This window comes from Aquila chrysaetos, chromosome 5 (assembly GCF_900496995.4).
Source record: "Aquila chrysaetos chrysaetos chromosome 5, bAquChr1.4, whole genome shotgun sequence".
Classification (NCBI taxonomy): domain Eukaryota; kingdom Metazoa; phylum Chordata; class Aves; order Accipitriformes; family Accipitridae; genus Aquila; species Aquila chrysaetos.
The window spans coordinates 59,854,613-59,869,225 of record NC_044008.1 but is presented as its reverse complement, the minus strand read 5'-3'; the positions used below and the strand labels follow the sequence as shown (position 1 = coordinate 59,869,225).

Sequence of the window (14,613 nt, the reverse complement as noted above, 5' to 3'; positions counted from 1 at the left end):
TGCTATAGTTTTCCTGGGCTTAAAAGGCTTTTCATAGCAGTACTGCTGCTCTTCTGACCTGAGAAAAGACACTTTTGTTACGCTGTCTGGTATTGATTTTGTTACCTATGTGAAACAGTCCGTACAGCTTCTGAGGCCAAGTCCTGTCTTTCTCTGTAGCCAGTGCAGTTTGCATTTCTTTTTGTGATTAGTTTCTAGGTCATTTTAAGTAAATTGAGTATAGAATTAAACTGACAGACTCCAAGTATGCCACTGTTTCCTAGTGAACTTCCAACTCTGACTAAAGGCTACAGAAATGTTGTGTTCAATTAATTATGAAAAGGAGAAAATATTACTTGCATACAAGAACAGTAATGTTTATCTCAAACAAAAATGGATTACTCCAATAGTGTTTTGGACTCATGGAAACCTTGTCCTAAATACCCACAATTAGTATATTATAGAAAAAGAAAAAAAGAAAAGGTTTATATCCTTTGTAAGGTGGGTGCTGTGGTGGTAGACTCTGGTTCCCAGCCGTGGTGGGGCTCGCTATCGCTGCTTTCACCTTTTTCCCCTCCTTCCCCTGCAGCCGGCCTAATGCAGCTGCCTGGTGCAGGGAAGCTTCCTGCAGAACCCGGGGAGGAGAAGCACCTCCCTTGAGCCCAGAGAAAGCGTAGAGACAGGGATGAAGCCTCGGTACAGAACCACCCATCTCAAGGGTAAAACCAGAGCTCCCCCCACCACTCCCTGAGTTTCAGAATAACCAGCTGCTGGTAGGGCATTCCCGGGATTCAGGTCTGGAAAGCAGGCATTGCTGTGTGAGCCAGGCTGCAGTCCTGGTGAAGCTCTAGGATGACACTCACAAGAGGACTTTCCTGTCAGTACAAACCAACTGCTTATTACCCAACTTTTGCCTGAACCGGAACCTCCATGCAATGTCAATTCACTCTTTTTTTTTGGCTATGGCTTTGAGCTTTTTCTTTTATTACCAAACCTGTATTTTGCTTCAGCTTCCCATTTCCAGTGCAGATGAGAAGACTGTGATACTGAAATCCATTATATATTCAGGTGACAACTAGCAGAACTTGCAGCTCAGAGCTGATTTACTACATCACACTTGAATTTTGGCAATCCCAGTACAAAACCTGGCCGAGACCCTTTTATTACCACATTGTTGGAAAACTGAGTGGAAAAAGTATTCTCGTAAATCCTGTGTCAGGAAAAACAAAAAAAAAAAATCTGCATTTCAGTGAAACCCTAGGAGGAACGTTAGGAGTTCACAGAATTAGATCATAGTGTGCCTTGGCTTAGTTAGTAATGCTATTTGGAGAATGCCCTCTCTGAGGCCAGCTGAATGCCAGCATATATGGGTTTTTTTTTCCCCCCAGTATAGCACCTGCCCTGCCTGCCTGCTTTCTACTGAAACAGCTGCTTGGCTGGACATTTCATGGCCCAGTCACCTCTAGGTGCAGTCCCAGTAGTGACAACAGCAGCAGGGACACATCCCTGGCATCCAGTTCTCTAGAGCCGACCAGGTGGGTGGGTGCAAAGGACTCCACCACCACCCTGCAGCCGCCACTGCTCAAGCTTGGCCACTGTTTCATTTCTGACTATAGTGATTGCTAACAATGCTGTCCTTGAGTGGCAGGGAGGAGCAGTGTCGTTGCTGCAAAGAGAGACCACAGACTCCAGAAACCCATTATAACAAGGAGTAACAGCCAAAAATACAGCCTGGGAGATTAAGGCAGGAACATAATGCAGCCATGGAACAGCTTATCTGGGGAGGAAGGTGGTAGGACCTCTGGTCTTCAAGATTTTTCTTCAGGATTTATCTGGACAAAAGCCCAGCTGACCTGATCCAGTGTTGGCAACGGTCTTGGATCAAGCATGAGGTTGGACTAGAGACCTCCAGTAGTATCTTCCAACCATCAGTTCTCTGATTTGACGAAACAGTGGGCCACTTTGAAACCAGGTCTGAGAGAAGTCATGCTTTTCAGTAAGGTAGCACATTGACTGTATGAATGCCACTGAGCCGGACCAGAACATGTGCCGTCCCAAGAGCATTAACACCTTATCACCGATGCAGTATGGACCAGAGACCACATTTATGCCCATCCACCTGCCTTCCTCTGTTCTGCATGAGTGAACAACTGAGAGGCTTAACACGTGTCTTCAGCACGGGACTTCCAATTCCTCAACACAGAGACACCAGAGGTATTTTAGGGTCTGCCTCATGACAAGACACCAAAGGACAAAGCATTAAATTCTCCACTGCAGCTCCTACGCTTCTGATAATGGAGATTCCTAATTCATAGCCGTAATGTGAAAGTACAGCTACAGGTTATTACAATGGCCAAAGAATGAATATTTAGCTATGTCTGACTTTTCCAGCAATTTGACAATAAACCCTCTGAGCCACAGTGCTCCACTTCTACTCACCTTTGAATCCTGTTAGTTAAAAGAACTAGTTGCAATTTTTTTATTGTTTTTTATATCTGGCTTTAAATTCTTTACCAAAACTGTCCAAACTGTAGAAACAATGAAGATCTTACCTGTAACTGAGATCTCATGCGAATTACTGGGAACAACCTTCATTATACATGCCTGAAGATGCTGCCGTCTCTGAATTATCTGTGGTTTCAAAACTCCAAATGCTTTCAGTTTGTGTCCTTAAATATGTTTTTACAAGATCCTTATTTTCTCATGAGCCTCAGTTTTCAAATCAAAGTTTATTAAAATGTCAAAAATAGAACTTACAGTTTCACATATGAAATAAGAGGGCATACATAGTACAGGCCTTTAGTAACAAAATAGGTGAATAATGCTTAACAAGCTAAAGCAGGTAGGTGACATCACCGGTCATTAACATACAATCTCAGGTTAAGAAAATCTAAACACTAATGCCAACATGCTCATACATATCTATCAAAGGGGGAATGGTTCAATCTAGAGTGGAGAAAGTAGGCTGCCTCCATTGGGAGAGTGAACAAGATGCATCTCAGCAGCAGAGGCTGGTGCAGACTCCTCTGGTATCCACGTACTGGAGGAAACGTAAGATGAACCAAAACATTTATGGAGTAATATGTTATTTTCTTTTTAAAGCCTCATAAATCTGAAGAGCACAATTCCCATCTGGGAACCTGACTTATTGCTAAAGGATAAAACGGCAACTTGGGCAAAGGCTTCTGCTGGAGAAGTCCTTGTTCTGTTCTATTCGCCAGGGTTTGTTGCTCAGTTCTGAGGTCTCTCATTCTGACATCAGTGACTGCCTAATTTCTGGCAATCACCAGAAAGGAACATATGAAAGATTTAATACTCTGAATCCTTAATTGCCCTTTCTGTTAAAAATTAAATATTTGATTCATCTGAATATTCAAGAAAGACAACATAAATACAAAAGCATGTACATAATAAAAAACATATACTGAATTTCTTAACCATACCGCTCAATCAACTACTATATAGTGACTAATTATTTCTCATTCTAGCTTACCAGCTTATTTGTGAAATTCCATTCCTCCTACCTATCCAGTACCTTGGAGAACTAGGAAAGCTCACAGATGTTTTGTGATATGGCTGAAGTCCTTCACTGAGCTGTGTTCTTCTTGCTCCTTGTGCTTTTCCAGTTAGTAAGTAGCACAAGACACAGATGTCAATACTTGCTGCTTGAGATGGAGTCCTGAATATTCTTCACCCTGCAAAGGAGTCCCCTGCATGGTTCAAACTGCGCTGATCCTTAAGGGGAGAGGAAACTCATTTGTTTAACTCTTTCTCAAAGGTTACCCCCCATTCTTTTCATGGCATATACGGGTAGCCAGAGATTTGGGGAAATTTGTTACGATTAGATTTCTCCATCTTTGTACATACGCATGCTGATTCCTGGTGATTAAATCAAACGGACAGCACTGGATTACTTCTAAGACAAGCTTAACACAAAATACAAACTGCAATTCAGTTCAATACATTAATAATAATTAAAAAAAAAAAAAAAATCACCACAGTCATTTAAAACCACAAGGCCATCAATATCATCTGCCAGCAGCCAGGCCCTTGTGTATGGCTACACCAATTAAAAAGAGTCAAAGTTCCTGCTAGTGACTCTCTACTAGTAACAAAAATGTATGAAATCCTGGTAAAACTAGCCAAGACTACCATTAAATGAGAAGATATTCCAGTACAGATATGTAATCTAAGCTAGGGCATGGTTGATTGCATACATTTGTGCTACATATCAAAGCTACTTTATTAAAGTTTTAGAAAAAAGTAAAACCAAGAAGCAGCCACGTGCACCTCTGGGGCACCGCTGCCTACAATGATCTACAGCCGAATGCTACCTCTTCCCTTTCGTTAGTGTCCACATGAATGGCATGATTAAGCACGTTTCAGATCTGGCAGGGGAATTAGCTTTCATCTGTACAGTCCACTTCAACTGTGCAACATAAAAAGAAACTCAGCCGTAATGTCCCTTGAATCACACCCCTTTCCCAACCTTCATCTTTTCATTTGTTGCATGGTACAGGACTTTCCATTTGACTTTATAAGGTAACTTTAGAAACCATGAAGCTTTTATGAATTAGTGAGAAGGTAAACAAAGGGGAGGAGAGGAAATTAATACTTTAGTGGAGATAATCTCAATTTTATCTAACTGTACTGCTAGACCAGCTTACTTTTTCCATTTGAAGTCATTTGACTTAAGGGATGATGAGGTGAGATTAACCAAAGTTTTTATGCATCATCTGAATCTTGTTTTTCAAAAGGCTTCTATTAAAAGCGGTTAGCAATTAATTATCCTCTATCAAGTAGAAGATATAAATCTGGTTCCTAGTGGAAATCCAGGTCCAATTTTTAGTTTGGCTGAGGAGGCAATTCTGTGTGCAAACTTCGTATTAAAGTTAGGGTTTATTCCAGCTTGTAGCCTCTGGGTCAGGCTGGGTTCCTGCACACACCATCACATATAATGAACTCTCTGACACTGGAATTTAAGATGTCATTTTTGTTGCTGATGCACAAGGCACCACAGAGCCCAACTTCCTCCACGATTATGTGGACAACGGAAACAGTTTGTTCACTAAAATAAGCAAATATGACTTAAAGACACTCAGGGAGGAAACCTGGGTCCATTTTACATAGCAGATTTTTTTCCCTCTCTCACTAAAACAGCAAGACAAATACTTCCACAGAAGTCCGGACAAATTTTTGTCTGCGACCATGTTAGAAACCTGTATCTGAAAGTATATGCCAAATCAATCCACAATGACAGACAGACCTACTTTTTAAGTGGCTAGAAAATACTATTTTATACAGCTGCTCTTATTGCACAAGTCCATGCAATCAGAGATTTATCTAAAATCAGACACATTGCAAAAACTAAAAAAAAAAAAATTTTAAATCCTAGAAAACCTCCAGCGCTATGATACAAGCCATGTTGCACAGTGAAAGGCTCCAGTCAAAATTCTGCAAGAGGATATTCAAAAGTGCCTGCATTATTCAGGAGCACATCCACCACCAAAAGTCTTCCTCAGAATTTAAGTTTCATATACAAAATATAATTTCTTGTTTCTGGAAGAAAACTCTCTAAAACATCCCTTCATTTGCCTGGTAAAACAAAGACTAGCAACGAGCCTCTCGGATCATCTCTTCCTGTGTCCACCAAACAAGGGGCACCTCGTACCCTGTCTTCCCAATGCCTCAGGTCCAAAAGTGTTGGGTTTTTTTGCAAACCAGGTGGTGGGGTTGATAAACAGAGTGGTCTCAAAGCAACAAGCACATGGGAAAAGCCTCTCTCACAGATAGGCTGGTACGTGGAAATTCCTGATAAGCGTTTGAAATGCTATTACCAGTCTGTACCCCATTATGGGACCAGGGCGCTCTGAAGCTGCAAACCTCAACCCGGCATGCAGGAAAACTTCCACTGAACTCAGTGGGGCCACTCGCGTTCGCCTTTGGGAGCACAAAAGTTTGCAGGACTAAAGCCTTAACACAAACCATTGTAAAGTCCATCTGAGTCTGTCCTTCCCAGACACAGACCTAGCTTGTGTGTGTGTCCTTCGTATATGAAAAAAAAAAAAAAAAAAAAAAAAAAAAAATTTCCATAGGAAACTGATTATCACTTTCTCCCCTCCCCCTTCTAATATTTTGGCACAAATGCATATGATATTCAATGCAGATATAAAGAAACAGATAATTGGATAGCACTGACAAAGTTATGAGACTTATTTGGCAAATTTGAACCATAAAAACAAGTGCTAAGGGTTTTTTTCCAGTTGTGGAAGTTGTTTGCCACGACAGTTGCTGCAGGGAAAAAATATTAAACAGTCTGGAGCATGTATGTTTAAAATGAACATTTTATAATACAAGTAAATACACACTCTCCCAATTTCTCCAGGCAAAACTACATCTCAGAGCATTTTAATCAGCTGAAATAAGTTTTAAACAGAGGGGTTTTGTGTCTGAGATGTCCTGGTTCATGCACAGTCAGATGTGACGGCATGGGATAACCTGTTAAATTGCATATTCTGAAAATGGCAGCAAGGGCCTGTTCACTTCCATCACTAGAGCTGACCTGGACACTGAATCCACTAAGCCCCTAAGACTTCAGAAGTGGCAGATATCATTCAACATACTGAGAAAATAGAATACAAACTTTCTGTAGTTAATGCAAATAGACTGCACAATAACAAAGGCTTAACTTAGCCAGCCAGAGCTCCCCAAGTAACAAACGTCCGTCCATGAGCAGCTCAAGTCAAAAGTCACTGCAGCAATATCAGGAGCCTAAGTTTGGCCTTTTGTTTCACGTCAATCCAGTCTGAGACCATCAGGGTATCAGCTGCGTCCCTCAGGCATGAAGCAAGACTCTGCCTCCTCATTAGTAGTCCAGCGTGGGAAATACATTCCTTTCGGGAACATTACTGGGCAAATTAGTTCTTGTGTGTGCCTTAAATGCTTCCTTTTCCCGCTACTGCTGCAATCCCAGGGAGGACATGTGTGGATCAGGTAGATGGTGACAGGAATGCATGAGCAAGAGTCATCCCAAAGTCCCACGGTATCTGGCTTTTCAGAGGTGCTGCATGACACAAGCCTGGAGTTGTGTGAGGCAAATGGAAAGCTTCCTCCCAGCCATCAGTGGCTTCTGCGTGCTCACAACAGCACGGAGGAAGCAGCCAGACAGGCACGACGCGGCTGGAGGCAGAGCACTGGCTTCTCTCCACTGGAACAAAGTCCAGTTTTCTGTTGTGATAAACTTCAGCTTCAAATTCTAACTGCAATGGCCCATAGCATTGTAACCAAAGTGCTAACAGTTTCAGTGGAAGTGGCTTAAATGAGTATTTCGTTTAAAAAAACAAAACAAAACAAAGAAAATCCACCTTTTTTTTTTAGCAGATTTTTTTTCTCATCACTTCAATAACTGGGAATTTGTTTACTATGCACTATGCATTTTCCTAAGGGTTAAGCCAATTCCGTTTTCCAGAGTCTTTGTCCCGTCCACCCCCCCCCCCCCCCCCCCCCGCCCCGAGATGTTTCCTTAGGAGACACTGGAACAACGAATACTCGGGGAGCCCATTTGTGTAAGGACCTTGTCTAGCCACTGCAAAGGACCATTAAGATGCAGTTCAATCCAGCAGGGAGTACTGGTCACAGTCTGCCGCCTGGAAGAAAGAAGGGGTTGGGGGGGGGGGGGGGGGGGGAGAATCAAAAAAAAGAACATAAATGTGACCTACAAAACTTTACAAATGTGAAAAGGTTTTACAGCTACTGAAGCATTCTTTCCTGCTTAGACAATAGTCTTGCATGTGGGGCCAAAGGAATGTCTCTCTCCTCCATAACACGCTTCTGGCCTATGCTGCCAACTTCTATTTAAAAACCCTACCTTTTCTCTTTACATTTCTTATGATCCCAAAGGAGCAACTCACCACATAACCTATTTACTACTCAGATTCCTGAAAATAGGCAGCAGCATCGGATTCACTGAAGAGAAAAGGTGTTTATCTAAGCAAAATTCTTCAGTTTTATTTTGCAGACCTTGCCTCTCCTAATTAGACAGCAACGTAAGCAATTAAATTTCTCTATGTGTAAGACAAGGATATTTTTTACTGTATCTTTAGGTTTTAGCAGAATGTGGAAGTGATGGAGAGAGATCACCACTCAGCCATACAGTCTCCCTTCTGCAGCCCCATGGAGCCCTCTGTTGTGCAGCCAGAGTTGCCGCTGAGCATCCTTTTTGCACAGCTTGGGAGGATGCGCTGGAGGTTTGAACCCTACGCTACATGTGCTGTGTATGGGGCACTCCAACAGATTTGCATGTGATCAGCTGCCTCAAAAGAAGCAGAAATGCTGCAGAGTGTGAAAAGTTGCAAAACCTATCAGAAAAGCAGAAACGTAGTATTAAACCATGTGTTTTAAAATCCCTCAAGAGTTGGCGGCTGCGGCTGAAGAGTAGAAGGGGATATGCCTTGCTGGGTCAGCACACACCATGCTTTTACTTTTCCCTGCCACAAAGCACCTTCCCCCTCTCCTATCTGCCTCTCTTATTCTCCCTGAGGCCAGAGCCCATGGAGTGTCTCCAGATGGTAAAGCAGGAAGAGATGGGAAGGGAAGGGAGGCCAAGGCACAGGGCAAGGGACTCTCCCTCCTCTGCAGAGGGATGGCCTAAGTCTTATTCCAGGCAGAGTGGCAGGGACAGCTGCTGTGGAGGAGGAAGATTACAAAGAGAGAGAAATAGCCTGGAAACAGCCTTGTTTTACACCCTCATTTCCCACAGAAGCTGACCTTGGAATCTGTTTGTGGGAGGCAAAAGCCAAAGTCTGCAGGACCCAGGGAGAAAACGTTGCTGAAAAGGGGACCCTCTGCTTGGTGGGGCTGCCCTGCGCTCCCACCGCCATCCTTGCCCCTTCACAGCAGGGCAGAGGAGTGGGGCTCCAAGGTACGGCTCTGCAAGGCTTTGGCCAAGGGCTGTAAGCCATTCTGTTGATGAATCTGTACCGCTCATCCTCTGAACTGAAAATGGAAGCAGCTCCCTGAAGGCACCCCACCCATTCCCAGCTCAGGCGCGGCTGACTAGAGCTGGCCAGCCAGGCGATGCCCCAAGAGTGGGCGTATGGGCAGGGCTTGTCCTATACAGCGATTTAATGGTAAGGGTTTTGCATTAAGGGGTGTCTTGTGAGCTGTTTGGGCAGGAAGACTGCAGGACAGTGAGAGCAGAGCACCTCTCGCTCTGTCAGCTTCAGCGAAGCAGGCAAACCTCCCAGGTGCCAGGAAAAACTAGTCTCCCATTGCTGCCTGAAACTAGCCTAACACTAAGCAGTCCAACGACTGTCCCAGCAACACTGTACAGAAACCCACTACCCGTGGGGCTGCCGCGCTTCTGCCCTCTGCAAACCTATCACGGCAGACTTCATTCTGCCTTCCCGCCTGGATGACCAACACATCGGCTCCAGCCTTTCAGAAAGGCAAACCCTCAAAAGTTCTCCATGCCTTCCGCTTGCTCCACCAGGCTCTTGCTGGACAGAGGAGAACCTCTGTACCACAGGCTGCTTATGCAATTGGCTTCTCCTCCCTTCCCTCCACCAAATAAATCCCTGGCACACAAGAGCACTAAACACCCCACCAACTGGACTGCTCAAAAGGCTAAGCAGCTGAACCAGAAATCACTGGAACACTGCGCTGGATGCAGCTCCCACAGTAACTTTTTCATATATGAATCAGTTCAACAACTAAACGTGCTCTGACAAAGGTAATCAGACGTAGTATTTTGTGGCAAGGAAATGAAGGAGCGAGAGAGCAGCTTCGGCGCGGTCAGTGTGAGCGTAGGGTTTCACTGACTACAGTACTCTAATGAGATAGTTGACTTTCCGTAAGTCATGCTCATCTGGATTTCATTACGAGCCGTGGCTGCGAGCCAGGGCTGAAATGCTCTGGCCCGGGTGCAGGACAATTTCAAAACAAAATGGACTCCAAACATCTGGAGAAATGAAGAAAGTGGGAGAGTAACGTGCAGGGTCCCGGCTCCAGCTGATACTATGGCATCTCCCCCGTCTGCTGCAGGCAGCTGTGCAAGGGGAGCATCAGCAGAGAGCCTTGCTGCTCTGGGAGACAAGGACTGCCCCCAGATTTTCAAATAAGGCCACAGAATTAGAGGGTACACAGTCAAGTAAGTATTTCAAAATCACATTTGGCTTAAATCCTTGCCAGCCTTCTCTCTCATAAAACGACATTCATTTTCCAACGAATTTCGTCTCTCCTACTTGTACTATTAAACACTGATTTCACTCCCTTTGCTACTTTGGGATGTTTGCTTCCTAATGCAGTGGAGCAACAGCAACACAAGCTATGGAGTACTCTGTCCCTCACAGTCTCCACTGTCCCTGTGTTGTCAGGATAACCACATCATTGATCCCAAAATACCAGACCCTACTGCATCTCCTTTTTTATCTTCAATATTCACTGGGAAAAATAGTCACACTGTTTCTCCCACTGCCTCCAGTCACATTTAAGCAATTGCCCTATGACAAGCACTAAGGAAAGGATAAGGAGATTTAACTATAATTTTGCAGCAACTCTAACAGTTCTTCCAAATATAAATTTTCAAGCCAATCTGCTTTTATTTTAATTCCATTAGTCCCTGATAAAAGAAGCATCAAACCCAACCCATATCTTTTAGGAAGCACTCACACTGATCCTTTCCAGATAACAGTGTAGTCATAAGACACTCAAACTATAAATACACATCTAATTTCAAGAAAAAAAAAAAGTAATAGTTCCGACACAGGCCATCTGGATTTATCTACTGTGCTTCAGGTAAAACTCTTGGTTCATACAACACCGACCAAATACACATGGTCTTCCAGGTGTATCACGTGATGTATGTTTTAGACAAATAGGATGGGAAAAGAGAGGAGATCAACACATTCTCAACAGCTACAACCTATCTGCATTACTGAAGAGACACTGTGCTAATTCCCCGCACCTTAAAAGCTGAGTAAAGAAGCTTTGCAGAACACTGTCCTAGGCTGTGAAATACAGGAGTGGCAATGGCAAGCACAGGCATACCGCAAAGTTTAATTCAAAAGGCCTGACCTGTATTCTGCTCCCCATCCCTTGACAAAGCTCATTCGAATTGTGCACATTCTGGTCAGCTGATACACAGCTTCGAAGCCCTGATTTACAGACTGAGCCAGGAGAGCGGCAAATTCCTGGTTGTTAAAAATCTTCAAGTTACATCCTGTGAAAAAAGAAAATGACAAGAACAAGGCATTAGCTTAACTAGATTAAGAAATCCATTTCTTTCTGGGGATGGAAAGAAACTCAATGCTGCTTTCCCATATCCTCAGACCATGTGGTACTATACACAGATTGTTTAAACACAGCATTTCAGAAAAAGGAATTAAGGTTGCCACATTTCCACAGCTCATATGCTGAAAAGGAAGAAAACCATGTTACAGGACAGGGAATGATTAATGCTAGTGCCCACACAGCAGATTGCTATCAATGAAACCATACTTGGGATCCTCGTGTGGAACCTCCTTCTATCTCCTTTACAATCATTTCCCTCATACTGTAATTTAAAAGCCTAACTATGATCACAACACTTAATGGCAATCACTATGGGGCCTGAAAGAAAGGGATGCACAGACTAAAAATTTACACGGTGTCCGTCAGCAGAAGTAATGCAGAAGTTCTGAAGTGAAACCGCTCTGGCAAGCCAGAAACCAGTTCTCGGGGTTAAAAAGGCTGGTAGCAGAGCTGTTTCTGCTATAATCCTCTCTTAAAAGTAACTATCACGCACCAAAGAATTTTCCTTTAAAACGGGAGTTTTCCCCCTATGTTCAGTCACAGCTAAAAGACTAAAACCAACTTATTCAACTGTTTTATGTGATAAAGGTGAAATATAATAACGTTCTTCACAGTTTAAATAAATAAATACACAACTATTAAAAAAGTGTTGCCATGCTTGCTTTCTCCCAGATAACCAGAAACAAGTTAAACTCTGAAACTTGGCACACAACTAATGCTCATTTGGGATTACATATGGGCCAAGTCTGAAAAACAACCATTTGGACTGTGATGAATTGTATTTTTCTAAAATCACTTCTGAGCCTACTCTCTTGGGCTGGACTCATACTGTCATCTGTTTTGGGTCGAACTGCATGTAGCAAAGCATAACCGCATGCAACAGCTCAGCAGCTGCAGAAACAACTACCCATTTTTGTGACCATAAAAGAGCACAGCCCAAGAGCCATGTATCTTGCAGAGAGTTTGAAGGGAAGCTGTGTCATGCATGTTGCATGGAAAATAAGGGGGGAAATAAGAAGGGTGAGAGCATCAGAGCCAGGTTGAGCACAGAGAAAGAGCTATGGCAAGGAAAGCAAAAAACTGGATCAGGATCAGACTGCCAAGCTGTTCAGACTTCAGGACTGGATGGGAACAGGTCTCTCCACGACTGTGCCTGGGAGCAGCGGGTACCTGTCAACACGGGAATGAAGAAACTGCTTCAAACCCAGCAAAGATTTGAAGATCAGCCTGAGAAGGCGGCCAAAGACTGTGGCAAAAATGGGGAGAGCTGGAGTCCAAAAAATGTGCCTTAGATGAATCTACAGCGGAAATGTGGGTTGTTTATGTCTTCAGATGTTGACTCCAGCCGGGGTGGACTCTTGTGATGTGGCTGGAGAATTAAGTCATGTTTGCAACACTGACAGCTGCTTCCTAAGCATCTGAGAAAGGAAACCCGTTAAGATGGGCTGGAGCTTGCAGTGTATGGATCTCTTCTCAAAAGAAAGACAATCTTCATTCAAATATTTCTAAACAAAAAAGTTTGTTTTTCAAATATATACATACTTCTAACTGTAAAAAAATCAGCTTTTGTAAGCCTAGCTAAATAGCTAAATTCCCTTTCGAACAGCAGCATCCTCTCATACTAGCTCTTTTGCATGTATCTAACAAAAAAGTATTTTCTTCCTAGATAGATGCAATAAAATGTCTTATTATCTTTCAGCATACTTTAGACATACATTTGCTGTAACCAGAACAAGGTGCCTGCAAGTGCAATTTCCCTAGAATAAAACTAATTCACAAAGGGGGGCGAAAGTTTTACTACAGAACAAAGTAACAATTTAAATCTATTGTGGGTGACTCTAAATTAAGAGAAATTTCTTACATTATATTCTTTTACTGAAAGGTACAAACAAAATTATAAACATGACTATAAACATTACAATACAATAATGGACTGATAAAACACTGCAGGGAACAAGTGGCAGATCCTGCTCTTAGTTCTGCTTAGATCCTGCAGTACTATTTCTTCCTACTTATATGAAACTAGTACAAACAATTGCTGGAGCATACATAGTAGCTTCCTTTATCGGTACCTTCACCCTATATGCTATAAAAAATGCCCTGCTTGAGTTGTCAAGTTGCTTATAATAGGATTCAAGTTTCTGATTATTGTCAAGAACAGAGCTCAACAAATCCATACCTACCTTGACAAAGAGCTTGCTTTTCATAGCAGGACCCTGTTTGCAAAAGGTGAAGCCTGTGTAGGATCACAGCTAGGGCATACGTCCTTACCTGGTGGAATCTTGCAAACTGTTGCTGGGTGCCAGCCATAGCGTTGGTTGCAGTTGGGAGACTGGACAAAAATGGCACTGTCACTAAGGCACTCGGCAAATACCTCGCCGCCAATATAGTAGAGTCTTACTCCTCTTCCTAGGAAACACATGGCACAGTTTTCGTTTAGCTTAGAACAATCATCTGCAAAACGTGCAAGAAGAGTTGGTATAGACGTAGACAACCTCTGCATGAGGCAGCTCTCAAAAAGCAGCTAAACTATGAGTGATGGAAAATGAAAACCACCTCTTTTGGCCCACTGGGTACTCCCATTAGGGAGCAATAAATTTGCTCTGCGAGTGAGTTAAGCTGAGCTGAGGAAAGCAGGAGGACAAATTTATAAAGTCAGAATTGCACTCTCCGGCCCCACTGTCAATCACAGCCTGGACTGCATAAATTTACCACCTCACAGCCTGCATACTCCAAACATACATGTCTCTGATATTTTCCATATGAATGTTCTACCAGTTAGCATATGGTTTTCAACCTTTTCTGAAAGTCATTGTAGCTGGATACAACTGTTTATTTACTTAGTGATTTGGAATTAAATTATACAATGTTTTAAAATCATTGCCTTTTGCTTGAGATTACATTGTATACAAAGACAAACATACATTTCCCATAGGAGTTTACACAAATTATTAAAATCTCAGTTAATAAAGAAACAAATTTCCAGAATACATCTTTGTTGCTCAAATAAACATTTGTTGTAGTCTTACATTCCTATCTGAATACCTTGCTTTCATTCTTCCATAGAGCATAAGGAGCCTGCTGAATATAAAGACTGATTTCTAAATCTTGGTGGGTTTCTTGGGGTTAGGGTTTTTTTGATATTAGAAATAAGTAAGGAAAGATCCTCCTGTATCAAAGTTTACTGCTCAGGAAAGGGTATAAAGGGGAGCAAAATCAGGACAAAAAGCAGGAGGTTCATTTCTGATAGAAGTCAGCAGAAAACACAGCAAAACATAAGCAATTTTGCCTTTTAGTAAAATTGCATAAATCTAGGATATTCTATTTAGCGCAAGTTTAACTGAA

The 14,613-nt window shown here is 42.6% G+C and overlaps 1 protein-coding gene across 1 annotated transcript in view; it reads right to left on the bottom strand.

The window, feature by feature from the left end:
• Positions 1 to 2,689: 2,689 nt before the first annotated feature.
• SMAD3 (SMAD family member 3) overlaps positions 2,690 to 14,613 on the bottom strand; it is a 79,549-nt gene continuing 67,625 nt past the window's right edge. The window contains exons 7-9 of the mRNA XM_030015347.2: positions 13,540 to 13,677; positions 11,053 to 11,197; positions 2,690 to 7,625 (exon numbers count right to left, since the gene is read on the bottom strand). Coding sequence (XP_029871207.1) covers positions 7,502 to 7,625; positions 11,053 to 11,197; positions 13,540 to 13,677 — 407 coding nt within the window. The 3' untranslated portion in view covers positions 2,690 to 7,501. The remainder of the gene's footprint in view (positions 7,626 to 11,052; positions 11,198 to 13,539; positions 13,678 to 14,613) is intronic.